The following is a 24,760-nucleotide window of genomic DNA, read 5'->3' as shown; positions in this document are numbered from 1 at the left end:
AATGCATTGAAAACCAGATAATCCGTTCCAATGGGAACGGATTGCCGTCCTTAAGCGAAAATCGCCATAGGAAACATCGCTAAGCGAAACACAGTTCCCCCATTGAAATGCATTGAAACCTATTCAATGCATCTCAATGGCGGAAAAATTACAACAAATTTAAAAAGAGTCGGAACAAAGTCAAATTAGCTTAACAAACGGTTTATTAAGTGCACTTATGATTTCAAGCATTCTAAAAATTTTTAAACATTTTTAAACATTTAAAAAACAGCCAATATGAGGCTGTCAAAACCATCGTTAAGCAAAACAGGGGTACCCAAACTGTCATCGCTATGCGAAGCATGGTCCCAAACATCGCTATGCGAAAATCGCCCATAGGAACCGTCGTTAAACGGAGCACAAGATCGCTCCAAAAAAGTCATTGCTAAGCGATTTGATCGTTAAACGAAGCAATTGCTAAGCGAGGCACCACTGTATTTTAATGTGAGTCCCCTTGTTTAGAGCAGTGGTCCCCAACCTTGGGCCTCCAGATGTTCTTGGACTTCAACTCCCAGAAATCCTGGTCAGCAGAGGTGGTTGTGAAGGCTTCTGGAAGGTGTAGTCCAAGAACATCTGGAGGCCCAAGGTTGGGGACCACTGGTTAAGAGGACGCCCCACGGCCACTGTGCTCACCCTCTGTGCCAGCCTCTAAGGTCTCAACAGCCATGGCCTCCTCTGTGGGCGGTGGGTCCTCAACCCGTGCCAGGAGGTCCTCCACCAGCTCCCTGCTGTTGGCAGGGAAAATGCCCACGTGGTCGCCCGGTTGGTAGCGCATCTCCGGCTGGTCCTCTGTTTGCAGCTGCACAAGGATGGTGGATCGGCTGGTGGACCCAGGTGTGGGTGGGTGGGTGGGTGGAGGGGTAGAGAGAGAAAGAGAGAAAGTGAGCCATGAGAGAGAGAGAAAGCAGGTGGACACTAGGGCATGTGGGTGCTGGCCAGTCCGCTGCCCCCTCCATAATTGCTATATAGATCTGTCTGAAGAATGGGTTCTGGGTGACGGAGGGAGGGAGGGAGGGATGCTCTTCATGAAGGCGTTTTGAGGGAAAGCAAAGACCTCTGCAGAGCATCTGCTGACGAGGGAGCAGGCCCCATCCACCCACAGCAGCAGGAGAGGGGTGCTTTTACACCTGCACTGTCGGCTGCCCTGAGCAAGCAGCCCCCCTTCAGTCCCCCCCTTCAGCTGAGCCAAAGGGTCGCCCGCCTGCCACAGTCAGGGGTCCCGCCGAGGGAGGGAGGGGGGCCTCCCCTTCGCCAGCCTGGGCCCAGCAGGGAGGCCTCAGCCCAAGCCGCTCAGAGTGCCTGGCTGGGCTCAGAAAAGGGGCTTCGGGTTGTTCCCTTGGCCCCCACAGGAGCGCCACGGACTGGCGATGGGATACGATGGGAACAAATTCATAAAGGAGCCCAAAGCGGTCGTGTTGATGTGAACGCATGTACGTGCAAACATGCATGTGTACAACCCCCCCCCCCCCCGTGGGAAGGCCTTGGCTACAAAACGGTGCACCGGGGGTGGGAGGGCCGCAGCATCCCAACGCGGGACCAAGGCTCCCCAGAAGTCCCTCCCACCACAGGCTGTGCACTAGAAGGAAGGCCTGCTCCTGCGGGGGGGGGCATGCAACCCCCCTGGCCACCCCCCCCTTTCTGGCCTGGTTTGAGGGTGGGGGTGAAAGGGGGGGAGGCCATTTCTATTCTGGCTCCAGCCGGCCAAGAGGGGAAGCGGTGGAAGAGCCACGAAGGGTCGGTCCTGCTTCTCCCTGCCGTGGGGAGGGAGGCACCCTCTCCCCTTCCCCCCCCATCCCATTCCCGAGAAGGAGGCCAGTCGGCTCCTGGGGTCGTTGCATGGGTGGGGGAAACACACACCACACACACACAAACACACACCCGTGCTGCCCACCTGGATTCCGGGCTCTGCAGGTTCTTGACCGAGAGGAGGTGGCAGGGGAAAATCTTGCGCTTGTGCACGTGGGTCAGACCTGTGTTTTTGGGGAGGGGGGGACCAAAAGGATCAGTGGAGGTGCCTTCTCCGGCTGTGCTTGGCCCACAAGAGGGCCCTGGAGGTTGGTGGGTGAGTGGGCGGGGGGGGGAGATGGCCTAGGGGAGCCGAAGTTTTGCAAAACTGCATACTCCCAATGTTGAGGGATCTGAACCAGGAATAGGTGAGGGAATCAGAGGGAGTGCCTCTGGGAATATGCAGAGTGCTCCCTCAGTATCAGGAGATGACTCCCTGCCCTCTCCCACACTCTTGATGGAACAAGGGGGCCGGAGTCTTCAGCACAAATCCTGCCTTTTAGACAGGTGCGCACCCCCCGCACGTTCCACCTCAGGCTACCTGGAGCTCCTTCTTCAGGGAGCCCGAGAGGGGAAGATCCGTTCAGCGCAGGGCGCACAGCCGGGGGCTCCTCCAGAGCAGCCGAAAGGGAGGGAGGGTGGGAGGGAGGCAAGGCTGGGAAGCCTATAAAGAGAGCCGGCCGCTGAGGGCTGGGGAGGTGGGTGCCCGCAGCCCCCTCGGCCAGCCATACCTGCCAGGAGGTCCAGGGAGCCCGGGTGGGGCAGGAGGCGGTGGCGGTTGCGCTTCCAGGTGCGGCGGTGGGTGAAGACTTCGGAGGCTGCCGTCTCGGCTTGAGACTCCACGCAGAAGGTCTCGCAGGCCGCCTGGAGGGGGGGCAGGTGTGGGGTGGGGGAGCAGAGGGTCAGGGAGGACAGCCCGGCAGCAGCGACAAGGCCGGTTGTGGGGGCGCCAAGGGCAAAGGGGTGCAACTTGTCTGCCAGGAAAAGGCTCTCCCAACCTGGGGGCGTGTTCCGTGTTCATTGAGCTGGGTCAGAGCTGATGGCCCTCTGGGGGGTGGGGGAGGGTGGGTGCAATAAGGCCGCCAGTTGGAAGGGGTGGAGGCTCATCCCCTCTGACACGGGCAAACCCCTGGCGGGCCCCCAGTAGCTGGAATGGACACCCACCACCATCAGGCAGCAGGGGGTGCCCTCCCTCCGCTGTCCACCAGGTGGCACCATCCCCCTGCCCACGCTCTCTCCGCCTGCCAGGCTGCCCGGCTCGTGGGCTCTCTCTGGCTGGAGGGCTCCTGGCTTTGGTGGCCTCTGCCTTCCTTGCCAGGAACGGTGCCTCCCTCTGTGCCCGCATGCCTTGCCGAGGCACCCAAGCTCCTCTGACTCTGGCAGCTCAGCAGAGTTGGGCCTGGCCAGATCCTGCAATGGGGGGGGGGAGCACCAGGGCATCCCACCTTCTACCCTTGCGGCACCACTTGGCATGGACTGCTCTGCCAGTTCCCCTGGACCTGTCCTGGATGTGCCCCCCCCCCACATGGGGAGGCTGCTAAGGGGCAGAAGCAGCCGGGGTGCCCTGATCTCAGAAGAGGGGGGACCTGAGAAAGCCACCATAGCTGAGGAACTGGTTTGGGAAAAGCCCACCCGCCCACCCACCCACCACCCAGCCCACGTCAAGAGAGGGAGGGGAAGGCATGTGGCCCTTGCAAGCGTTGTGATCAAATGCTGAAGGGCTGGCAAACACACCCGCCTTCCTCCGCCCGGGACATTTTTGAGGGGCAGATGCTCACCCTGCCCTCAAGGGAGCCCCTGGCCCCCTCCTAGTTCAGTCAGCTGGTGAAGCCACGGCTCTGCCTCCCCCGACAAAGGGCAGCCACGTTTCCTGAGAGCAGAGGGGGGCAAGGGATGATTCCTCCTACCCCAGAAATAGAATCCTAATTCCCCCATGGAACACAATCTTTGCATCCCCACCCCCACCCCCCAAGAGAGCCAGGGCGAGCCGGCCCACCTGGAAGACGCCCTTAGCCCAGGTGCAGAAGGACTCCTCCTGGCCACACAGCTCGTCCCCCTCCCCCATGGGGAAGATCCGCTCGCCCCCCAGCTCCTCCAGGCGAGTGTCCATCGCGTGGGCAAAGGCACAGAAGTGGAGGTAAGCGCGGGAGCCCAGCCCAAAGACAGAGAACCTAGAAAAGAAGGAAGGAAGGAAGGAAGGGCCAGCAGGGTGAAGGGTGGGGGTGGGGGGGGCACCACCACCTCCACCACCACCCTCCTCCTCCTCCCAGTGGGGCTCAGAAGGCAATCCGCCCCCTGCAACCCCGCACTGGCCGTCTTGCACCCGGAAGGCCAGCTGGCCTTGGAGGTTTGGCGCCATCCGTCTGAGCTCTGCTGCCTCTTGTTCCTTGCTGGAGCCGAAAGGGATAAGGATCCAAAGGACGCAAAGCCAGTAGGGAGAGCTCCCCTCGCCTGGCCTGAATTCAGCTCAGCTCAGACCTTCTGAACGCTGGTCACTCATGCCAGCCAGGAGGAGGCTGATTTCCATGGGCTGGTTGCAAAGACAGACAGACACACCCCCTTCCAAAAATGTTTTGTGATGCACGCCACCTCTTGCCCATTCGGCACGAGCAGAGTCCTTGAGGCTCTCTTCCACCCCAGGACCCTCCCCTGAGCCAGGCTTTGGGCTGTGTGGGCCCCTCGTGCCCCAGCAGCCTTCCCCGCGGCCTCCCCTCCGGTCCTACCGAAGGGTTCCAAGGGATCCAGCGCTGTCGGTGTTGCTGGACTCCCGGCGCTTCTTCCTCCAGAGCGCCACAGAAGGGTCAGATTGGGAGATGCTGTTGAAGCGCATCTTGTAGCTCCTGGCGGGGGGGGGGAGGAGAGAGAGAGAGAGTTAAAAGGGAGGGGGCTGGCTCCATCCAGCCCACTCAAGGGCCCCACAGCCCATGCGTTGCATAGCAGCCTGTGGTTCAGGATCAGGTGCCTTGCGTTTGGGGTTTCTGGCTCATCGCAGCCCCCCCCCCCAGGATGTCTCCCTCAGATGGCGCCATCGCCCGCTGGTCCTCGGCCTCTGTGCCCAATGTGCTTTGCTTGCATAGAGTCAGAGAAAAGTGAAGTTGGAAGGGGCCTGCAAGGCCATCCAGTCCAACCCCCTGCTCAACGCAGGAACACATGGATCTGTATGTTGGCCAGAAAATCCTTCGCTGGGTTTCCTAGATATGAAAGATGATTTTCCTCATTCCTTTTGCAGGGGCTGCTCTGGGATCGTCACGCAGCTTACCCAAGGGCAATTGGCGGGGGGGGGGAGTGCTTCTCTCCTGGGGAATCAAAATCCTGCCCGGGGGGGGGGGGTCTTCAACCCACCATGCTATCTGGTCAGTGTCTGCTGCAGAGCACCACTTTGAGGTCCCCCAACGTACGTGGTTAACAAATATTTGTAAATAAATCTGAGCATGGCCCGAAGCAGACCTCCAGCGCCGAAAACAGAGGAGAGGCATGTTTGAGATCAGGGAGGTGCAAGCATTTAGGAAAGGAGAGGAAAAGATTTAAACCATTCCTCTTCTTACCCGGTGATGTCTGGAGCGACAGAGAGTCCCTGAAGAGGAAGCAGGGAGGGGAGCACAATTCTGCTCCCCCCAGACCTCTCCCCCCCCCAGCAAGGGACGACACCATTAGTCTCCGCTCCTGGAGGCTGGAGGTGAGCCTTTTGCGAGTCCGGCTGGGAGGGAGCCGGGTGCGAAGCGGGACCGAGGCCCCTCGGGCGGATTGGCATGTCCAGCCTCATCCGGCCCATGTAGCTCACTGCCAATCACCATGGCCACGCTCCCCTGGGCGCTGCATGGAGCGCCCGCTAATCAGCCAGGAAGGTGGCCAAGAGAACGATGCATGTGGACAGGGAGGGGAGGGGAGGGAGGCCCCGCCCTCTAGGCAGCGCTGTCCCGGACTACAGGCCTGCATCTGGTGGGAGGGATGGACCCGGGATGGGAACGCCGGCCTCCCCAAAGGGGCCACAGTTTTGCCCCCCAGATGAACCTTTGACCCACGGCTGGAATGTGGAGCAAAAGGGCCTTCCGGTCGGGCCCTTGGCGCTCAGGGGCAGATCCCTGGCAGCGGGAGCAGTCCTCAAGGGGGGCACCCCCACCCCCGATCTACCCTGGTCTAACTCTCTGCCAGAAAGTGGGGCGATGGCTTCTCTTCTGCCTGCTGTGCACAGTTCTGTGTGCGCTGAGTTGGAGACGGGTGCCGGCACGTTCACTGGGGCTGACGCGCAACCCAAGCCTGTGCATGCAGGACTGAAGCCTAAATGGCCAGCCATTTCCGTCCGCACAGGGAAGGTCCAGGGAAGAACCCTTCGGCGCCCTTGCTGAGGCTCTGCAAGCAGCACGTGTATTTAAATTTGCTTCGCTACCCTCGGGCAACGCAGTGGCTCTGCTCAAAGCCAAAGGCTGATTGAAAGGAACTTTCTGGCAGGACCCTCCTGTCTCCTGGAAAGAGGACCTCACAGGGACAGGGCTTGGAGAACAGGTGCAGAATGAAACACTCACCCAGGTGTTCTGTATTTGGGGGGGTGGGGTGGGGTTTTTTTTTAGATTAATTTCTCAAAGTTCCAAGGAGAGAAGGCCATGGAAATCAGAAGGAGAAGGGGATCTGAATCCACCTCCTGGGAAAAGATGGGAGGGTTGCAGGACATACTTTTGCATCTCTGGCTCGGTCGCTTCCAGATAAGGACATGACATTTCCATCAAGGCCTTGGCAAAGCCCTGGGGAGGAGAGAGAGAGAGAGAGAGAGAGAGAGAGAGAGAGAGAGAGAGCAGGGGCTGAGCCGAAGGAGGTGCAGAGGGGCTGAATGCCTGCTGGCGGTGAGGGAGGCTGCCTCTGGACACTCAGAGGCGCCATCATCCCTTGACCTCTTCCAAGCCCTCCTCACCCCGAGAGGGGAGGGAATTCATCTCCACCAGCGTCACCTCACCCTTCCAGAAATTTGCAGACCGTAGTAACAGAACAGAAACCATCAGGAAACGTTGCCAGCCACCAATAGCCCAGCTGCTTTCCGTGACTCCCTCCAGGGGCCCTTTTCCTCCTGGGGTGCCTCTGGGGGTCAGAGCCCCCAAAAGAACAAGAAAGAGACCCCTCCCTACCCCCTGGTGCATGCACAGCCCTCACCTCTCCATTCTCGGGGGGGTCCCCGTTGCCGAAGGTGCTGGTCACCACCAGCACGAGGGTCTCGTGCTCCAGGGACACCACGTCATAGTCACTCATGCAGAGCACCTGCGGTGGGAAGGGGGGGAGAGAGGGGCAGGTGGGACGTGGGGCTAAGGATGTGGGGCAGGGGGGCTGCACAGTAACACTCAAGGCCCCACCCGACCCCTGAGAGCAGCAGCTGACAGCATCGCCCCTGGGTGGCTGGCGTGCTTTGTGCTTTTTGCTGTGGACCTCCACCCTTCATACCCGCTGGTGCGTGCATGCGCACGTGCGCGCGCGCGCACACACACACACACACAGAGACCTGGACCCACCCAGGAGCTCAGCTGAGAGCCCTGCAAGAGGGATACTTTGCCCCAGGCATTGTGGGCCTAAGGAACTGAATGCCACTGGGTGCCTCCCTTGATCTGGAGCGCCTGCCCACCCCTATGTGGCCAGCCTTCAGGGAGGGAAAGGGTTCAAGGCCCCCCCACACAGCTGCTTCCGTTTCTGCCCACCTCCACTGGCTTACCTGGGGAGCAAAGGTGCACTTGAACAGCTGCTGGAGGTTCATGGCGTAGGCCTGGGATTTCCCTGTCTCGGAGGCATACAGGATGGTGGCCTTGACCCGCCGCGCCATCACGTGGCCCATCAGCTTCGCTGAGATCTTGACTGCACTGCCGGGGGGGAGAGGGGGGAGGTAGAGAGGAAGGTGCTCTGGACCCAAACCCTTTTCTCTTCTGGGGGGTGGGCAGGGAACCCACCCCTGCAGGGGGGGGGGGAGTCCACCTGCGAGCCAGGAAGGCTAGCCAGCTCCCTTCCAAGTATGAACCTGGCCCGACCCTGCTTAGCTTCCGAGACCAAACCAAATCGGGCATGTTCAGGGTGGGGAGGGGGGGCAATGGCTCGGCTGGGGAGAAAGGTCCCAGGTTCTCTGTGTGCCCCCCTCCCTTGGGGCCAAGCCAGGGGTCACATTGCACATGATGGGATTGGGGCCCTCGAAGGCCAGAGCAAAGGGCTCAGCCTTGGCCTCCTTTGTCCCACCCACCCCCTAGCGGCCTTTCTACCAATGAGAGGTAGGCTGCAGCTGGCCATGGAAGCTCCATCCCTTTGGGAAGGCTTGCTCCCTCCCGGGAAGCAGGACATTCCACCTTTCCCCCCCTGGCCCACCCCCCACCCCCCAGAGAGCACCTACTTGGCGATCTCCCTGAAGGTCTTCCGTCGGGTGACGGTGGTGCCCTTGGGGATGTAGGACTTCCAGGGGTCAGTCTTATGGGGGAAGAGAAGAGAGACGGGAGGAACGGAGGCTGACCCCATGGGGCTCAAGCCCATCTGGACACATGGCTTAGGGTCCCTGACCCACCCACCCTAAAGGTCCCTACGTGGCAGGGGTGATGGCCGCAGGGTGTGTGTGTGTGTGTGTGCGAGGGAGGGAGGGAGGAAGGAAGGAAGGAAGAGAGGGAGGGAGGGAGGGAGGGAGGGAGGAAGGAAGGAAGGGAGGAAGGAAGGGATGGAGGGAGGGAGGGAGGAAGGAAGGGAGGAAGGAAGGGATGGAGGGAGGGAGGGAGGGAGGAAGGGAGGGAGGGAGGGAGGAAGGAAGGAAGGGAGGGAGGGAGGGAGGGAGGGAGGGAGGGAGGGAGGGAGGGAGGGAGGAAGGAAGGAAGGAAGGAAGGGAGGGAGGGAGGGAGGAAGGAAGGGAGGGAGGGAGGGAGGGAGGGAGGGAGGGAGGAAGGGAGGGAGGGAGGGAGGGAGGGAGGGAGGGAGGGAGGAAGGAAGGAAGGAAGGGAGGGAGGGAGGGAGGGAGGGAGGGAGGGAGGGAGGGAGGGAGGAAGGAAGGAAGGAAGGAAGGAAGGAAGGAAGGGAGGGAGGGAGGGAGGGAGGGAGGGAGGAAGGAAGGAAGGAAGGAAGGAAGGAAGGGAGGAAGGAAGGAAGGAAGGAAGGAAGGAAGGAAGGAAGGAAGGAAGGAAGGAAGGAAGGAAGGAAGGAAGGAAGGAAGGAAGGGAGGGAGGGAGGGAGGAGGGCTTACCTGGTACCGGAAGCAAGGGGTCAGCTGGTAGTTCAGCAATTCTTGGTGGAAGATGGGCGTGAGGCTGCCAGAGATGGGGGGCACCAGCCAGACCCAGTCCCCTGGGCAGCCCCCACGCATCCTCTGCTCATTCTCCAGGTGCTTCATGAAGGACTCTGCCACGGCGTGGTGGTCCACAATGGTCACTTTGGCGAGCTGGAGGAAAGAAGCCTGATCCAGAGGGGGAGAAGGAGGAGACCCACCTCTCCCGGGCAGCGGTCCACGAAAAGCCACGCTTTGCCCCTAAGCATATGGGGCAGGGCGACTCTACCTACGTGTTGCCCACGTTTTTCAAGCCACTGTGGGGATACAGACCCATGGCACAGCTTTTGGCCAAACCCACTGCCCCACCGGCAAAGCACTCATGGGCGTGACTGGTTTCAGAAAACACGCAGGGAGGACAGGCCCAGTCAGAGCTCGGAGGGGAGACCCCGACTAGAGAATGCGGGGGGCGGGGGTGGGCCAGGAAAGGCTCTTGCCTGCGACCGCGGGGGAGTCCCGCAGGCACGAGGGTCCTGCTGGGCTAGAGGGACGGTGAGGGTCCGGCTGGCTCAGGGGGAGGGAGAGGGTCCTTCCTGCACAGCTAAAGGGCCAAAGCTCCATCTATACCGAAGACGGGGGTGCCCTGCCCACCACAGGCCACACCGCCACACCCCCAGACCCTGAGCAAGGAGAAGGCCACGGGGCTCTCAACAGCCACTTGAGCCAAGGTCCACCACGGCCCTCGTTTTCTCCAGCGCCCCCCCATCCCAGCACATGCTTCCAGTGAGGGGGACGGGCAGTGACTCCCCAGCACGCACCTCTCCTCAGGGGATCCCGGGAGCAAGGCCCTCCTTCCCAGCCTAGCCCCCACCCCACCCACCCCTGGGCCATATCTCCACCTGGAAACTGTGCAAGACGGCCACGTTCATCTCCACGGCCGCCTTGTCCTTCCACAGGGAGAGGGTCGTGCCCGTGTCCAGGCCCATGCGCTCGGCTAGCTCCTGCAAGACATGGGCAGAGCAGGGGTGAGGGAGGAGAAGGCATTTACCAAGCCCCCCTTCCTGTTTCTCCCGTGAGTCGTGGAGGGGCAGGATAGCTGGGGGAAGAGTGGCCCCGGTGGCCAGGCCAGAAGGCCACCTGAGATTCTGCTGTTGGCTCCTGTGCCTGGCGAGGACGGCATCCACCGCGTGGTCCCAGGGAAGCCCTGGTGGGCCTTTGGGTGCCCCGTCTTGCGCTCCGTGGCTCGAGTGCCACGAGAGTTGAGCCGGCCGCCTTGGGGTTAGGCGGGGTGGGTCCTTGGGGTGGACCTTACCTGCAAGAGGTTGTAGCGCTGGGAGTCGCAGAAGTCGCGCATGCCGATCTCGAAGCCGACGTACCAGCCGCTGAAGGGCGCGGCCGGGAACTCCAGCCCCCCAATCTCCAGGAGCATGTTGGCCACCGCAGGGAGGGCGTACCAGCGCAGCGCCATCTCTTCGAAACACTTCAGCCTGCAGAGGATCCACACAGGGAAGAGAGCTCAAGGAGGCACCCTGGGGTGGGGTGGGGGGGGGTTGAGGGGACTCTCCAGAACCTTCCTCCCCCCCCCGATCAGGGGCAGGGCCCTTCCTGTGCTTGCCAGGTGCTGCCCTGCTTCAGTCCTCGGAAACATCAGGTGAAGGTGGCAGCCATAGCAGGGGCCAAATCCTGACCGGCAGGTCCCGGGATCATAGAACGGCACAGTCAAAAAAAGAGACCCCCCAAGGTCATCAGGTCACCCCCCCGGCCAAAGTCTCCAGGAGCAGCGAGCGGTCAGGCACAGCCCCAGACGTTCGTGTCACCTGGTCTCCCTTGGCCAGCTGGACACCTGGGTCCCCTCTTGCCATCAAGCGCTCCTGCAAGCAGGCTGCCCCTGCTGTCCACCGCCTGCCTTCACACACACACACTCCCCCCCCCCCGTGATCATGGGGAGGAAGGCTGCCCCCGCCAAGCCCTCTCCCAGTGGGCTCCTGCCAGGTTCAGCCAGGTGGCTCATCTGCCCCTGGGCCAGCTGCGGCTCAAGGCGGCCACTCTCTTTCTGGCCCAACAGGGCTTCTCCTGGCCTCCTGCAGACGGGACGGGACGGGACAGGGAGGCCCCCCCCCATCGGTGTAGCCAGAGCGGAGGTGGCCCAGCCGGGAGTCGCCTTGGACTCCGTCCCCCAACACGCACGTGCAAACCCCGAGGCTTCACCCCACCGCTTCCCCCGTGCCTTGGACTCACGTGGGGTGACTGATGGGCACCTCCAGGACCAATTCGGCCGGCAGAGGAAAGACTTCGGGGTCCTCACCGGGGGCTTGCAGCAAGAGGGGGAGCACGTCGAAGCGTCCGTAAGGGGGCCGCCATCCGTACTGGATGCAGAGCTGGAGAGGAGGAGGGAGAGAAAACGGGAGAGGAGACACCTTGGAGAGGCACCAGCAGCGGGAGGGGGTCCTCGGCCCTTGAGGACTTGGCCCCTGCTGGGGGGAGGGGAAAGGTCACGGGCGGATTTCCTTGTTGGCTGCTTGGCTTATGGGCAGCCACCCCAAAGCAGCTGCGGGAAGAGGGTCGGGGCCCCCAGCCCTCCTGGGCCGACAGCCACGCCTCTCACCTCCGTGACTTCCACCGAGGCCGGGTCTCCCAGCACGGCGCCGTCGGGCTGCTTGTAGCCAGCGTAGCGGATCAGCTGCTGGTTCCAGATGCGGAAGTCGCCACGGCCGGCAATCCGCTTCGGAAAGATAGTGATTGCTGACCTGGGGCAGGAGGGGAGAACGCACAGGGGGGGGGCTGAGTCTGAGTCCCTCTCGAGTCCCCCTGCCACGTGGCAGGGAGTCAGCGCACCAAGCCCCACGTCCACCCCTGGCTGGTTTCTCCCAGCTGCGTGGCTGTCACCAGAAGTAAAGCTGAAGGGTTGGGGGTCTGGAGTAGAGCCACTCACCGCAGGTTGCCACGATTGGTGGCGTAATTGATGTGGCTGCAGATGGAGGTGAACATTTCCTGGGCATTGGTGCAGTCTCTGGCGTCCAACACCTGCAAGAGCACCATGCCAAATGGGCACATGAGGGGCAGCGACACGTGCAACCAGCAACGAGAGGGGGGGGACCACTCGCCCGTCCCATCCCTCCTTCTGCTCGGTTACTCCTGAGGCCCCTTTTCCCGGCTGCCCCTCCTCTGCCACTCACTAGAAGAGGAGACTCGCCTTTGTGGCACAAACTGCTCCCACTGTGCCAGAGAGGGAGGAGAAGGGGAGGCCACGGAGCTGAGAAGCTGGAAGGCTGGCGGGCGGGTGGGTGGACGTGGCGGGGGGGGCGGGGAAGAGGACCCCAGCGGCAGGTTGGGCAAGGCAAAGGTGGAGGGAGAGCTCAGTGGAAGCCCCCGCACCCAGACGGGCCCTGCGCCCAAGGCCAGCCACCTGTGTGGGTGCCTGTCCAGGGTAGGACGGGGTGGGGTGGGGTGGCGGGGGTGGCATCTATTAGCACCACCCATCCCAAGAGAGCAAGCCAGATTGCTGTGAGGGGCCAAGAGTGGGGTGGGTGGCGAGGGAGAGAAGGGCCGCCACACAAGGGGTGAAGGAACTCAGGAGGGAGAAGGGTCACCAGGGACTGAGCCATCTCTTGCATGTCCAAGGGACCTGGGGGGGGGTGCTGGGGGCGGGGAGACGACTGGGCTCTTAGTGGTGGTGGGAGGAGACAGAGGTAAGAAGGCAGGCAGGAGGAGGCGGTTCAGTTTGCCCCCCCCCTTGCAGGCTTTGCAGGAAGAGGATGTTCAGTGGAGCTGGGCATCACGGCCATCACCTCACCTCCCCCCAGACTCAAATTCTTTCCTTCTTATTTTTTTTTTTTTTTTTTATTTTATTCTTTCCTTCTTATGCCCCCCCTCCAGCAATAGACCAGAGCCCCATAGCTGGACACACATCTTCCTTGGCCTGATCAAATCTTCCTGAACGCCGCTCTTTGCAGCTGTGATGGGGGGAGGGGAAGGGGGCCCCTCCACTCTGCCTGCTCACCTGGAGCTTGTTCCACTGGATCCGGCCCACGCAGCGGGCTGCGTTGCGCCAGGCATGCTTGGCTCCGAAGATCAGCTCGGCCTCCTGCAGCTGGTAGGTGCCGGTTTCTGCAATCTGCTGCTCGACCTCCTGCAGGCGCTGCAGGTGGGCCTGGGACTCCGAGCTGCGGGGGGGGGGGGAGAAGGGGCGCTCGTTCAGTCCCGCCTCCTCCTGCTGGAGAAGATCTCCTGGACACACTAACTGGAGCACCCGGCAGAGAACGCCCACAAAACAAGTGGCTTTTCTACCTGCAAAGGTGAGCAGGCAGGAAACCCCCCCCCCACGTGGATGCTGCCAAGAGACCAACCCTCCTTGTGATGAAGAGGAGGGGGGGCAGAAGGACCAGCAGTTTCTTCCTCGGGTACAAGAGAGCGAGGCAGGGAAGGGTTTCCACCCCAGCCGTGCGCTTTGGCCCAAGCCCCCCCCCCGGGCGGCTCACCCTCTCCAGGAACCACCCCAGCCACCAGCAGAGATGGTGCGCAGAACCAGAGCGTGCCCAGCTGCCCGCCCAGGGGGTGGTGGGGGTATCTCTGCCTTTGCCTCCGCCCCCCCCAAAGAACAGCCATGGGCTTCCTCCAGGTTGACAGGCCGAAGGAGCGGAAGCCTCTGGCGAGACCAGATTTACTTCTGAGTAAACCATGTAGCCCGACCTCGGCCCGGGGGGGGGGACCTTTAGTGCTGTAAGATCAATCCCACCTCATTGTGACAGGTCTCTGCTTCAGGGGAACTGGGGGGGGGAAGAGGCCATGCCTGGAGGGGGGGTGCTAAGGGGCCCTCCAGGCTCACAGGCAGACAGAAGGAGGGCAGACCCCCCCTCCCGGCCCGCGGTGGCCCTTCCTGGGGGCTCTTCCACTTGGCGTTCATTTCGGAACAGCGGAAAGCCAGAACCTGCAATTCTCCCCCCCCCCCCCCGTGAATGTTCAGAGGAGGCCCCGGCGGGTCTTCCAAGCACTGCCCTGCACCTTCGCAGGCACAGACGAATGCAGGCGAGGGTGGGGTGTTTTTTCTAGTTTGTGCTGGGGAAACACCCCCCCCCAGAGACCTTTCCATTCTGGGCTGAGATAAAGCTGGTTGGAGTCCCCAGAATATGTTTTCTGCTGGGGGGGGTGGCGAGGGTGAGAAAGAGCCGGCGTGACATCAGCCGCTGCTGAGGAGACAGGAAGAAAGGGCTCAGAGAGAGGAAAAGCCCTCCTTTGATAAGGGAGGCCCCGAGGAGGAGGAGGAGGAGGAGGAGGAGGAGGAGGCGTTTCGGGGGGGGGGGCACACCAGGCTGGGCCTGGACAGGGAGGCCAAAGGGGTCGCTCGCCCTCGGCCAAGCACAGCCCTGCCCGGACGGGGCTGCCTGAGGGCCAAGAAGCAGGCCGGGCTCCCTCCAGACTCCAGCTGCAGGGACGTGGGATGCCTTGAGGAGCCCACAGGTCTCCTCAGCAAGAACCTGGGTCTCTCTTCCCACCAGTCCTTCCTGGGCAGCTCCTCTCTGGCCGGGGGGGGGGGGGTTGAGAGTTCTGGAGGGGCCTCGGGGCTTCCAGAAAGCAGCTGCCTAGAAAATCAGTAGCTCAGGGCTGTGTGTGTGTGTGTGTGGGGGGGGGTCTCATCCTGAGGCGGGGCGGGAGGGGGAAGGAAGCGAGGGTGGGTGGGCCTGCAATCCCATCTGTGCCACATTCCAGCAGCTGGGGGGGGGCGTGTGAGCCAGTGGTGCCCGGGTGGCCCCAGCCTCCCCGCCCAAGAGATAATCCTCCGGGATCAGGAAGGCCTGACTCAGGCCCCTTTCATCCTGGACAAACAGCCTTGCAGGAAGAGGCCAGCTCTTATCTTGGGGGGGGGGGAAGATAGCCGGCTGGACACCCCTGCCCTCGGACACCGGCCAGGGAGAAAGGGGGTGGGGGTGGGGGGGTGGCCTGAAACGCTGAGCAGGCGCAGGACCAGCAGGGCCTTCCTGGGGCCTGGAAGAGACCAGGGGAAGCTGTGAACATGGCGTGCGCGCGCACCCTCCTCCCCCCCCAGACACACATGCGGGGGGGGGGGGGCGCAAGAGGCAATCCCTGGTAAACTGGGGGAGTGGGTGTCCCGGAGGAACTGCCTGAGAAGCGACGGAAGGCCAGGGAGCAGCCTGGGTGGACATCCATGGAAGCCAAGAAGAGTCCTTGAGTGGGGACCGTTTGTGGACAAGGCCTTCCCCCCCCACCCCCCCCCCACACACCCCACACACCGCCCCCCACCCTCAGACACCATCCCTGGCCATACTGTTTGTTCACCGTTTGTTCCTCCTAACACCCATCTGGGGAGCCACTAGACCTGGGGGGGGGGGCAGGAGGGAGCATGATCTGGAACTCAGCCTTTTAGGGTAAGCAGGATGCTTCCTCTCCCCCCCCCGCCCCCGGGCCCTTTAGCACCCCCAGGCATTGCCTCCCCCCAGTTCCCCTGAAGCAGAGACCTGCAGCAATGACATGGGATTGATCGTAGGGCACTAAAGGCCCCTCCCCAAGGCCAAGGCCCTGCTACGTGGTTTACTCAGAAGTAAGTCGTGTCTCGCCAGAGCCTTGGGCCGCCTTGGCTCCCTCCTCTTTTTTGCTTTCAGTTCAGCCCAACAGCCTCATTGCTGGAGGCTGGCCCCGTTTCACCCACTGCCTGGTTCGCTTTGTTCTTGCTCCCCCCCCGTGGGTTGTGCTTTAGCCAATGAGATAAAAGTAGTGTTCCCCTCCTTTAATTATAAAACTGTTTCACAAATGATGGGGGGGGGTGTCGAGAGGAGAGTGACTATTTAAAGCCTCTTCTCATGGCAGAGAAGAGGAGATGAGCAGTTAAGGTGCAACCAGGAGGCCACGATCCAGAAGGAGGCCCTAGATGGGGCAGAAGCCGCAAGAAGGAGGGTCCCCGTTATGAAAGGGCCGTGGTGGCCGAAGAGGCTCAGTCACTTCCTTTGACTGCCCTCCCAGCTGGTCCTTCAGCGGCCGCCTGCTTTTTGGAGCTTCCACACATGAAAGCCACAAAAAGAACAGGTCACGTCTGAAGAAGGAGAGGAAAGGCTGCAAAGCATATCATGTTTCGATGTCGGCCGGATTATTGCGTTTCCAAAAAGAAGGGTCCAAAAATGGCAATTCCAGAGCCATCGAGCAGCTTAGGTTCAGGGCTGCAGTCTTGGGGGGGGGGGGGCGGGCGGCCAGGTCAGGGGGAGGAAGGCCAGGCCACCTGGATGGGTTTCGGGCAAACCTGCTGCCAAGCCATCCGGATGCTCAAGGAGCCGGAAGAAGGGGAAGAGCCAGATGGTCCGCGACTCACCGTTTCATGGAGCTGTAGTACAGGTGGATGAAGCTGCGGGCCAAGCCCAGAAGCCCCTCCTTGCCCCGGGGGCCCTCGGAGGTGGCAAAGAGTTGCTTGGGGAACATGACGGAGCCCATGCAGCAGCCGCGCTTCTCCTGGCATGGCGTTTCCTGAGGGCAGAAAGGGGGGACATAGGGGGAGAGACATGGGCACCTCACACAGAGGCCTCCTGTGTTGCTGGACCTCCTGAGCGACCGCCTGCACGTGCCCATCCCCATCTGGATCCTCTAAGCCAGCGCAGGGGCAGAGGGTGCCTTGCCCAAGGCGACGGGCAGTGCCAGCAGCCCGGCTTTCCAGGGCAGGAGAGCCAATCCGGCCAGGCCCGTTGCCTTTGTTTGGGCCTGCCTTGCCCTTCGGCTCCTTCCCCTGCCGTTTCATGCCTTTGGTGCTGGAGGACCAGCTCCAGGGGACTCAAGCGCCCTCCTGGTTTGTAACCTTCTAGGGAGCCCAAGATGGCGTGGCTCAGCATGGTGCCCCTTCCTGCAGTGGGTCTGCCCCGCCAAAGGGCCTGCCGACTCCCCCACCTGCTCACAAGAGCCGAGCGAAGCCTCAGGAGGCCAGGTTCCTTCCCAGGAAACAGGGGACGAAAATCCTGGGAACGGAGTCAAAGCAGAGCCTCGAGCGAGTGGGGGGGGTCTGAGGAACCCCACCCCAGCTGCCGGGAGAGAGGATGGAGGGTGGGCGTGCAGCAACGCTCTGCCTGCAGACCCCCTGCCACCACAGAAGGCCACGGCCAAGGCCGACCAGGGGGTTGACTGGAAAGCTATTTGGAACCGCCACACTCCACCGCCCGGAGCTGGCGGTGGGCCTGCCTCCCTCGCCAGGGGCCAAGCGGGGCTAGGGAGGCATCCTGTGGACCCCGGGTGGACCCTCACCTCCCAGCCAAGGGGGCGCCAAGTGGTTCTGGGGTGATTCTCTCTGTGTGTACGGCATCAAGTGCTGCGACACTCCTGTGCATTCTCTGTGTGCGCATATGCGCGCGTATGCATCTGCATGCAGGTCTGCGCACCCACCCACCCACCCACGCTTGCTCAGACCTGCACTGTTCCTTGCTAGCACCGCACTCCAGGACATCCAGAAGCCCTCACGGTCTAGCAGGAAATCCTGGGAGCTGAACAACACTTTCACAGAAGCCGGTTCTGTTCCAGCTTCCCGTCAAAGACGTTGGGGGGGGCGGGCTTTGTAGCACTGGGGGACGGTAGGAAAACACACCCACCCCAAACCTTCCAGAAGTCAGGGAGGGAGGACAGGCAAGAGGCAGAAGAGCGCCACCCGGGCAGCCCAGCTCCCTGCCTGTGTCCTCCTCCTCCTCCTCCTCCTCCTCCTCCTCCTCTGGACGTTCCCTTGGCATGACTTGTTCAGAAAGGGTTCAAGGAGGACTTCCACCCTCCTGGGCCCCCTTTGGGGAAGCTGAGCTGAGCTTGGCAGGAGGGGTCTCTGGCAGAGTGGGTGGGCGGGCGGCAGGGCAGGCGGGTGGGCGCAATCTTAGGCAACTCCTGGCTCTGGATTGGGGGCTGCAAAGGACCCTCCTGGGTTGTTTGCGTTGCCGCCAGCCACTTCCGGCGCCAGCTGGCATTGGACAATGATTGTGCGAAGGAAGTCTACAGACCTTCTTGCCCAGGAAGCACACGTTTTGCAGCTCAAAAACAAAAAGCAAAGAACAAAACCATTCCTGATGGAGTCAGAGAAGAGTTTCAGGCCCCCTGAGGGCCACACCTGCCAAGTAAGGTGGAGCCCACGGGCCTCCGAAAACTCAGTCGCAAGTTGCTGGGTTGCTGGAGGCCAGATAAAGAGCAGGAAAGTGGCTGAGCCCTTTCCTTCTCCTCTCAGCTTCTCCAGGGACTGAGAGGGACTGCTTTTAAAAAACACGAAGGAAGCCAGGACAGGTATGGGGGGGGGGGGAATTGGGGCTTCCTCGGGTGGGATGTGACCCGCTTACCTCCTCCTCTGCAACCCCCCCCCGCTACTGCAGGCACTTTCTGCTGCCAGGAGGTGGGGGGATGCGACGGAGGGGGGGCAGGCTCCATTGCACCCCCTCCCATTCTGCAACGCCCAGCTGCAGTGTGGTGTGCCCTCCCCTGGCTTCAAGAACCCCCCCCCTCACCTGTATAGCCTGAGCACTGAGGGTGTCGTACAGGATGCTGCCCGTCTGCCAGTTCTTGATCCGAGAGTATTTGGGGGCTTCGGTTGGGCGCTCAGCTGGGCAACTGGGGAGACGATGGCAGGAGGCAAGTCAGCCTAGAATCCCAGGGGGAAACGTGGCCGTCCACTCGCCCCATTGCATGTACAGTGGCTCCCAAACGGTGGCCCTTCCTCACCTGAATCCCCAAGGGAGCAGAACCACAGGGAGCCCAAGAGAAGCCATTTTGGGAGTGAGGGGTCAAAGGGCCTCTCCCCCCCCCCCGCCCCAAAGAAAGGCTGGGCACTTGCTTGACACCAAGCCCAGGTGGGCATGGCCGGAGGACTGCCGGCGGGGGGGAGGGAGGCCAGGGATGGTGCCCCAAAGCAGGTCAGGTGTGAGGAGACCTGAGAGGGTGAAACGTGGCTTGAAGGCGGGTGGGGGGGTGGGGGCAGCTAAGAAAAGAGAGCCAGGGAAGGCTTGGGAGGAACAGAGGAGGGGCCCAGAGTCCCCAGCTGCCAAGAAACACCCACCCTCCGGGCTGAGCTTAGCTGCAAAGGCATCCCAGCGCCAGGAAAGCCCTCAGCACATGCACAGAGGCCCTCTGTTGCTATTGTATCGAGCCATTAGCCAACCCAGTCGCCAAAGGACCGTCCAGCCCTGGGGCTCAGGTTAGTCGTACAGAAGCCGGAGGAGCCCCCAACTGCCAGGGAGGGTTCCTCAAAGGGCTGGGGCCCCAGCCCCGATCAAAGGAGGCGCTCAGGAAATGAGTGGACTTGGGAGAGAAGGACCAAGGGGAGCCGAGAGCTTCCTTGGGCAGGGACGGGCAAGGACGGGGGGGGGCAGCGGTCTTTCTCCCCAGGGTGCTGGAAAAGAGGCAGATAAAGGGCGGGCAAGCCCAAGAACCATGCTTTTGGGGAAAGGGGGCCGAGGTGGGTGGGGGAGGAAGCCGAGGGAGTGATCCAAGGATGAGGCGGGAGAGGGGGGGGCTTCCCGGCATTCCCAAAGAGTTGGAAAGGGCAGGAGGGTTAGCAGGCGGGGCTCCCCAAAGCTAAGAGGGCTGCAGAGCTGACCACTAGCTTTCCTGTCCTCCTTCAAGTCCCAGGGCCAGCAGTAGCCAGAAGGAAAGCTTTCTCCTCTTTTGGGGGGCCCTGTATTGGGAAAGGGAGTGGGAGGGGAGGTTGACTGGCCAAGCCACTCAAAGGCGAGGGGGGAGCACAAAGGAGCAAGGCGCCAGCCGCTGGCTGAATGCCATCCCGAGGCCCCCTCCCTTCACCCACCTACGGCCGCCTAGGGCAGCTTTGGGGAACAAAAAGTGGGTTTTGTCCAAAGGCTGAAGAGGCACCTGGAGACCTGAAGCCCTCCCCCCCTTCACTCCCCCCTCCCCCAGGCTCCAGGTATGACTTCCCCACTGGCTGCTTTGCCACGCCACGCACAGCAGCCCGAGGAGGAGGAGGAGGAGGAGGAGGAGGAGGAGGAGGAGGAGGAGGAAGGAGGTGGCCGGCTCCCAAAAGCCACCCAGCCGCAGGCTTCTTCATGAGCTAAAAGGGGTCTCCCGCATGCAGGCCAGCCATGCGCAGACCATGCTCTCCCCAACAGAGCTGAGCCTCTCGGAGCTCCGGTTGGGGAACCGACCCACGACGGGCTGTGGATACATCAGGAGAAGGAGCTGGGAGGCCAGTGAGGCTCCAGGCCCCAGCGATCCCAGGCAGGAATCCGACGAGGGGTTCCTGGGGGTTTAAACGAAGCCAGTTTCTGGGGGCTGCAGGCAGTCTCTCCAAAGAACAGAGCAGGATCAGCCGAAATCATCATCCTGGCAGCCACCAAAGTATCTCAGCTGAATTCCTTGGCTGGCCCGTCTCCCCAGCCCATTCTCACTGGGCAGTCCACCCCAGAAAAGGCATCAGAAGCCCAGGCTAAAATTTGAACCCTGGGGCGCAGGTGGCCTGCTACTCAGAGAGAAGCTTGGGGTTCTCGCCACTCAAGAAGGATGCCCCCCCCCCACACACCACCCACGCAGAGAGAGAGAGAGGAAGAGGCTTCAGGAGGTGCCCCCCTTCCGCCATTCCAGCCAACCCACCTGCTCTGCTCAGGCCTGGCCTTGTTGGCAGGGTCGCTTTCTTCGGAGAGCGAGGGGCGATGGCGAGAGCACAGGTTGCGGCTACTGCTGGGGGTCAGGGAGAGCCCCCCCTGAAAGTTCCCCATGGCTCAGGCCGGAGCGTCCCGGCCGAGGGTGGCTCTGGAGCGCGGCCGCTGTGCCAGGAACTCCCTTCTTCCTGCCTGCCGAGAAAAGGAATGGCTGCGTTTCCCACCGGCGGTTCCTGCCCCATCCGCCCAGGACACAATCAGGAGAGGGAGTCGCCATGGGGTGAGGAGCCGGGGTGGGGTGGGGTAGGGGGTAGGGCCTCAGGATGGGGCGGGGGGGGCAGGAGAAGGACTCGACTCTCTCTGTAAAGCTGGGGCGTCCCATTCCCTCTCCCTTCAGCCATCAGGGGGCCAGATTCTGCAGACGTGTCTGGAAGGAAAAGAAAGCAGGGCGTGGGGTGGGGTGGGGGGTTTCTAAGGCTTTCTCTCTCTTCTTTTTAAAGAAAAGGATGGGCCTGCAGGAAGAGGAAGGAACAGGCAGACATCTGTCTGGACGCTGCTGACCCTCAGGCCTGGACTCAGAAGTCCGGTGGGATTCCCATCATTTGCTCAGACGGTTCCTCTCTCTTTCTCAAAGAGAGACACTCGGGTCATGCGTGAAACACCATTTCCCCGCCAGGCTGAACCGCGCGTTTTGTTCTGCTCCCGGGATGACGTGTGGTCTCACAAGTCTCTTTCCTCCTGTATCAGGCCCCAGGGGAACACGCAGAAGACACCGGCCTCCCCATCAAAGGATTTCTTTGGGATGCACCCGCGCTTGCACGATTCAACTGCTTTACACGGAGGCCAACACAGTTCCCAGGCAGAGGCACGTGCCCCAAAAAGGTTAGTTTACCCCTTTGTTGCTGGGACGGGCACCGTCCGGAGTGCCAGCCTGGGGCTCCCTCTCTCTGCCCTCCCACCTCCCTCGTGGGTCCCCGGGCATCAGCAACATGCGGGCGTCCCCGAGAGAAGGCCACCTGAAGGCTACTTCAAGATTTGGAAGTAGCCAAAGAGTGCAACCAGCGGCTTTCCGTTTGTGCATTCAAGTGTCGTTGCTGTGTTGTGTATCTTTTCAATTCCCTGATTGCTCAGGCAAATGCCCCCTCCCCAAAAGAGGGTCAACTGGGTAACATGCCCTTTAGGGACAAGCAAGGGGCTGGGGTTCAGTTGTGGGGCTTCAGATTGGGCAGCCAGAACCCAAGACCAGGAGGTCTACTTCTTGCTTGCAGGATATGGGGGGGGGGGAAAGCAAGATCTCTACCTCACGACCGCCCCCTCCCCAGCCCCATTAACCTTGGCCCAGCCTGCCCAGGGGCCTGTTGTTCCAAAGTGTTGGAGAGGGGAAACCACACCTTTGCTTTCTGCTTCATTTCCTTCCTCAGCCTTGGGAGGACCCCGTGAAGTGCGGAAGGCGACACGCAGGGAGAGAAGGAGGGGGCGGGCGGGCAGGCGGGCAGGCGAGGTGGGGTGGGGTGCGACGGATGACTGTGAAATGCAAATGGGCACTCCCGGGAGGGGCAGGAAAGCCCGGCTGGCCAAGAAGCCAAGCGGGCAGCAGCCTGTGGCCGGCAGAACCTGGGGCTGCCTTGGCGGCTGGGCACGCTCCCCCGAGCGGCAGGCTCTTCCTTCGCTGTACAACCACCTGCTCAGGCGTCCACTTCACTGGAGCCACGGAGTCACGCCTGTTTCCCCACTGTGTCCGTGGTGCAAACTGGATTTATTTATTTATTTTATTTATTTATTGGACTTATATACCGCCCCATAGTGCTACAAGCACTCTCCGGGCGGTTTACAATTTTTAATTATACAGGCTGCACATTGCCCCCCCCCCAGCAAGCTGGGTACTCATTTTACCGACCTCGGAAGGATGGAAGGCTGAGTCAACCTTGAGCCGGCTACCTGGGATTTGAACCCCAGGTCGTGAGCACAGGTCGTGGGCCCATTACTGAAGCCAACCTAATCTCTTTGGGGGGGGGTGTTAGAAGGCCCACCCTGTGGCCTGGGGAAAGCCGTGCTCAGGGCCTGCCTTCTTTCGCCCCTGGGACTCCTCCTTTTTCAGGCTTCCAGGACTCCAGTTTGAAATTCAGGGCTTTGAATTTTCGGGTTGGCTTTCCTGGAGCGGCATGCAAAGGACACCTTTGCCTGGGGGGGTGGGGGGGGTGGAGGGCCCAGCTTTCCAGGAAGAGCTCTGTGGCCTCATCCGACCAGGGGTGCCTCTGTTCCCTGAGGGGACAACCCAGGTCCAAGGGGCAACCCCCCCCCCGCAGGGGAAGAAGGCAGTGGGGCCTCCACGTTTCCCCCTCTGACCGCTGGAGCTCAGAGGGAGAAGGGCAGGCCGCCTGGCTCTTCTGAACAATAGCTTCTCTCTCGGTAGATCCAGGAGGGCCTTCCAAAGAGGGCCCAGCTTTTCCGTTGCCCTCTGCTCTGTCGGTTGGGGCAGCTGAGAATTCTTTCCTTCAAAGGGTGACACCGACTGGCCGGGCTGAAGCCCCCCCCCCAAACAGAACTTGAGCAAAACCTCCCTTCCTTTGGGAGCGGATCTGGAGAGAGGAACCAAGCGGCAGCTGTCAAGAAGCAGGTGGCCTCTGATTTTGGCTCCCTGGGTTTAGTTTAAGCTGGACCTTGGGGGGAATTGCTTACTTTGACTACACCTCCCAGAATCCCCCAGACAACAGGTCCAGCACTGACTCTGCCGGGCAGAGCACTCTGGCAGCTGCAGGTGATGCCTCCAATTTATGAGGTCATCTCCTCCAGCTCTGGTTTATAAGAAGAGAGAGAGAAACCTTTTGGATTTTGGAAAATTTTTGACTTATACAGATATTTTAGACACGGATAGGAGATTAAAGCCAAAACAAGATCTTATAGACCAGGGATTAGATGCATCGTGGTGGTCTATAATGCAAATACAATCAAGATATGAAAGGGACTTAAAAATGTATGATTTTTATAAAAAACAGACAACTTTTGACCAAGTAATGCTAACATCAGATGATAAACTAATTAGGAAAATATATAAATTCCTTTTAAACTGGAAAATGGAGGACGAAGAGGTCAAAGAAATGATGGTTCAATGGGCACAAAATTTTGGATACAATATTGACTTTGAAAAATGGCAAGAGCTATGGTCTAGAAACTGTAAGTTGACAATGGCAACATCCTATAAAGAGAATTTATATAAAATGTTTTATAGTAAAGGTAAAGGTTCCCCTTGACAATTTTTTGTCCAGTCATGTTCGACTCTAGGGGGCGGTGCTCATCCCCGTTTCCAAGCCATAGAGCCAGCGTTTGTCCGGAAACAATCTTCCGTGGTCACATAGCCAGTGCGACTTAGACACGGAACATTGTTACCTTCCCACCGAGGTGGTCCCTATTTATCTACTCGCATTTGCATGCTTTCGAACCGCTAGGTTGGCGGGAGCTGGGACAAGCGACGGGCGCTCACTCCGTCGTGTGGATTCGATCTTACGACTGCTTGGTCTTCTGACCCTGCAGCACAGGCTTCTGCGGTTTAGCCCGCAGCGCCACCACGTCCCCAAAATATTTTATAGATGGCATTTATCTCCTGACAGATTGTCTAAGATGTATTCTAATAGGTCAAGTAAATGTTGGAAATGTCATAAAAAAACTGGAACCTATTATCATCTCTGGTGGACTTGTGATAAAGTAAAAAACTTTTGGAATAAAATACATATATGGCTTGTTAAAATAATCAAAAGGAATGTAGATTTTAGGCCAGAGCTCTTTCTGTTAGGTATAATACCAGAAAGTGTTGATAAACAAACTGTATATTTAATACTGCATATTTTAACAGCCACGAGGATTATATATGCACAGTACTGGAAAAAGGAAGAAATACCTACAGATCAAGAAACAATTAAAAAGATATTGTACTGCGCCGAAATGGATAGACTAACACTGAAAATCAAAGGAAAAGAAGATACAAAATATCATCAAACATGGGACTTGTTCTATCAATGGTTAGAAGGACATTGTATAGATTAGGAGTGTAATGTGTATGGTAGTTGTTTTAACAAATGATTATAAGATGTACCCAGGTGGCACAATGTTAAATCAACATGATGGATTTTATATAATAATAAAAAAAGAAAGAAAAAAATAAGAA

The 24,760-nt window shown here is 60.3% G+C and overlaps 1 protein-coding gene and 1 long non-coding RNA gene across 7 annotated transcripts in view; one reads left to right on the top strand and one right to left on the bottom strand.

Annotated features, from left to right (window-relative positions):
- The window catches only part of NOS3 (nitric oxide synthase 3), a 25,016-nt gene extending 4,286 nt beyond the window's left edge, over nucleotides 1–20,730 (bottom strand). The window contains exons 1-19 of one of the 3 annotated variants that reach the window (XM_020800252.3): nucleotides 20,591–20,730; nucleotides 18,496–18,598; nucleotides 16,350–16,501; nucleotides 13,032–13,194; nucleotides 11,964–12,055; nucleotides 11,637–11,778; nucleotides 11,270–11,409; nucleotides 10,344–10,518; nucleotides 9,931–10,032; nucleotides 9,011–9,205; nucleotides 8,180–8,253; nucleotides 7,517–7,661; nucleotides 6,967–7,071; nucleotides 6,496–6,563; nucleotides 4,548–4,664; nucleotides 3,821–3,995; nucleotides 2,556–2,688; nucleotides 1,931–2,009; nucleotides 673–860 (exon numbers count right to left, since the gene is read on the bottom strand). In XM_020800252.3, coding sequence (XP_020655911.3) covers nucleotides 673–860; nucleotides 1,931–2,009; nucleotides 2,556–2,688; nucleotides 3,821–3,995; nucleotides 4,548–4,664; nucleotides 6,496–6,563; nucleotides 6,967–7,071; nucleotides 7,517–7,661; nucleotides 8,180–8,253; nucleotides 9,011–9,205; nucleotides 9,931–10,032; nucleotides 10,344–10,518; nucleotides 11,270–11,409; nucleotides 11,637–11,778; nucleotides 11,964–12,055; nucleotides 13,032–13,194; nucleotides 16,350–16,501; nucleotides 18,496–18,598; nucleotides 20,591–20,715 — 2,473 coding nt within the window. In that variant the 5' untranslated portion in view covers nucleotides 20,716–20,730. Of the gene's footprint in view, nucleotides 1–672; nucleotides 861–1,930; nucleotides 2,010–2,555; nucleotides 2,689–3,602; nucleotides 3,695–3,820; nucleotides 3,996–4,547; nucleotides 4,665–6,495; nucleotides 6,564–6,966; nucleotides 7,072–7,516; nucleotides 7,662–8,179; nucleotides 8,254–9,010; nucleotides 9,206–9,930; nucleotides 10,033–10,343; nucleotides 10,519–11,269; nucleotides 11,410–11,636; nucleotides 11,779–11,963; nucleotides 12,056–13,031; nucleotides 13,195–16,349; nucleotides 16,502–18,495; nucleotides 18,599–20,590 lie in introns of those variants that run through there. The other 2 variants (XM_073002638.2, XM_020800253.3) reach the window with 2 other exon arrangements.
- On the top strand, nucleotides 13,006–24,760 carry LOC140708018 (uncharacterized). Of its 4 annotated transcripts, none has more exons than XR_012088145.2 (3): nucleotides 13,006–13,124; nucleotides 21,346–21,480; nucleotides 24,449–24,760. It is a non-coding gene; the product is annotated as an uncharacterized LOC140708018 (long non-coding RNA). The 4 variants fall into 4 exon arrangements; XR_012088143.2 differs by lacking the exon at nucleotides 13,006–13,124 and adding an exon at nucleotides 13,191–13,326; XR_012088144.2 differs by lacking the exon at nucleotides 13,006–13,124 and adding an exon at nucleotides 20,793–20,878.

Source organism: Pogona vitticeps, chromosome 6, assembly GCF_051106095.1.
Source record: "Pogona vitticeps strain Pit_001003342236 chromosome 6, PviZW2.1, whole genome shotgun sequence".
NCBI lineage: Eukaryota > Metazoa > Chordata > Lepidosauria > Squamata > Agamidae > Pogona > Pogona vitticeps.
Note: the sequence above shows the minus strand (reverse complement) of the source record. Positions and strands in the feature narration are given on the sequence as shown.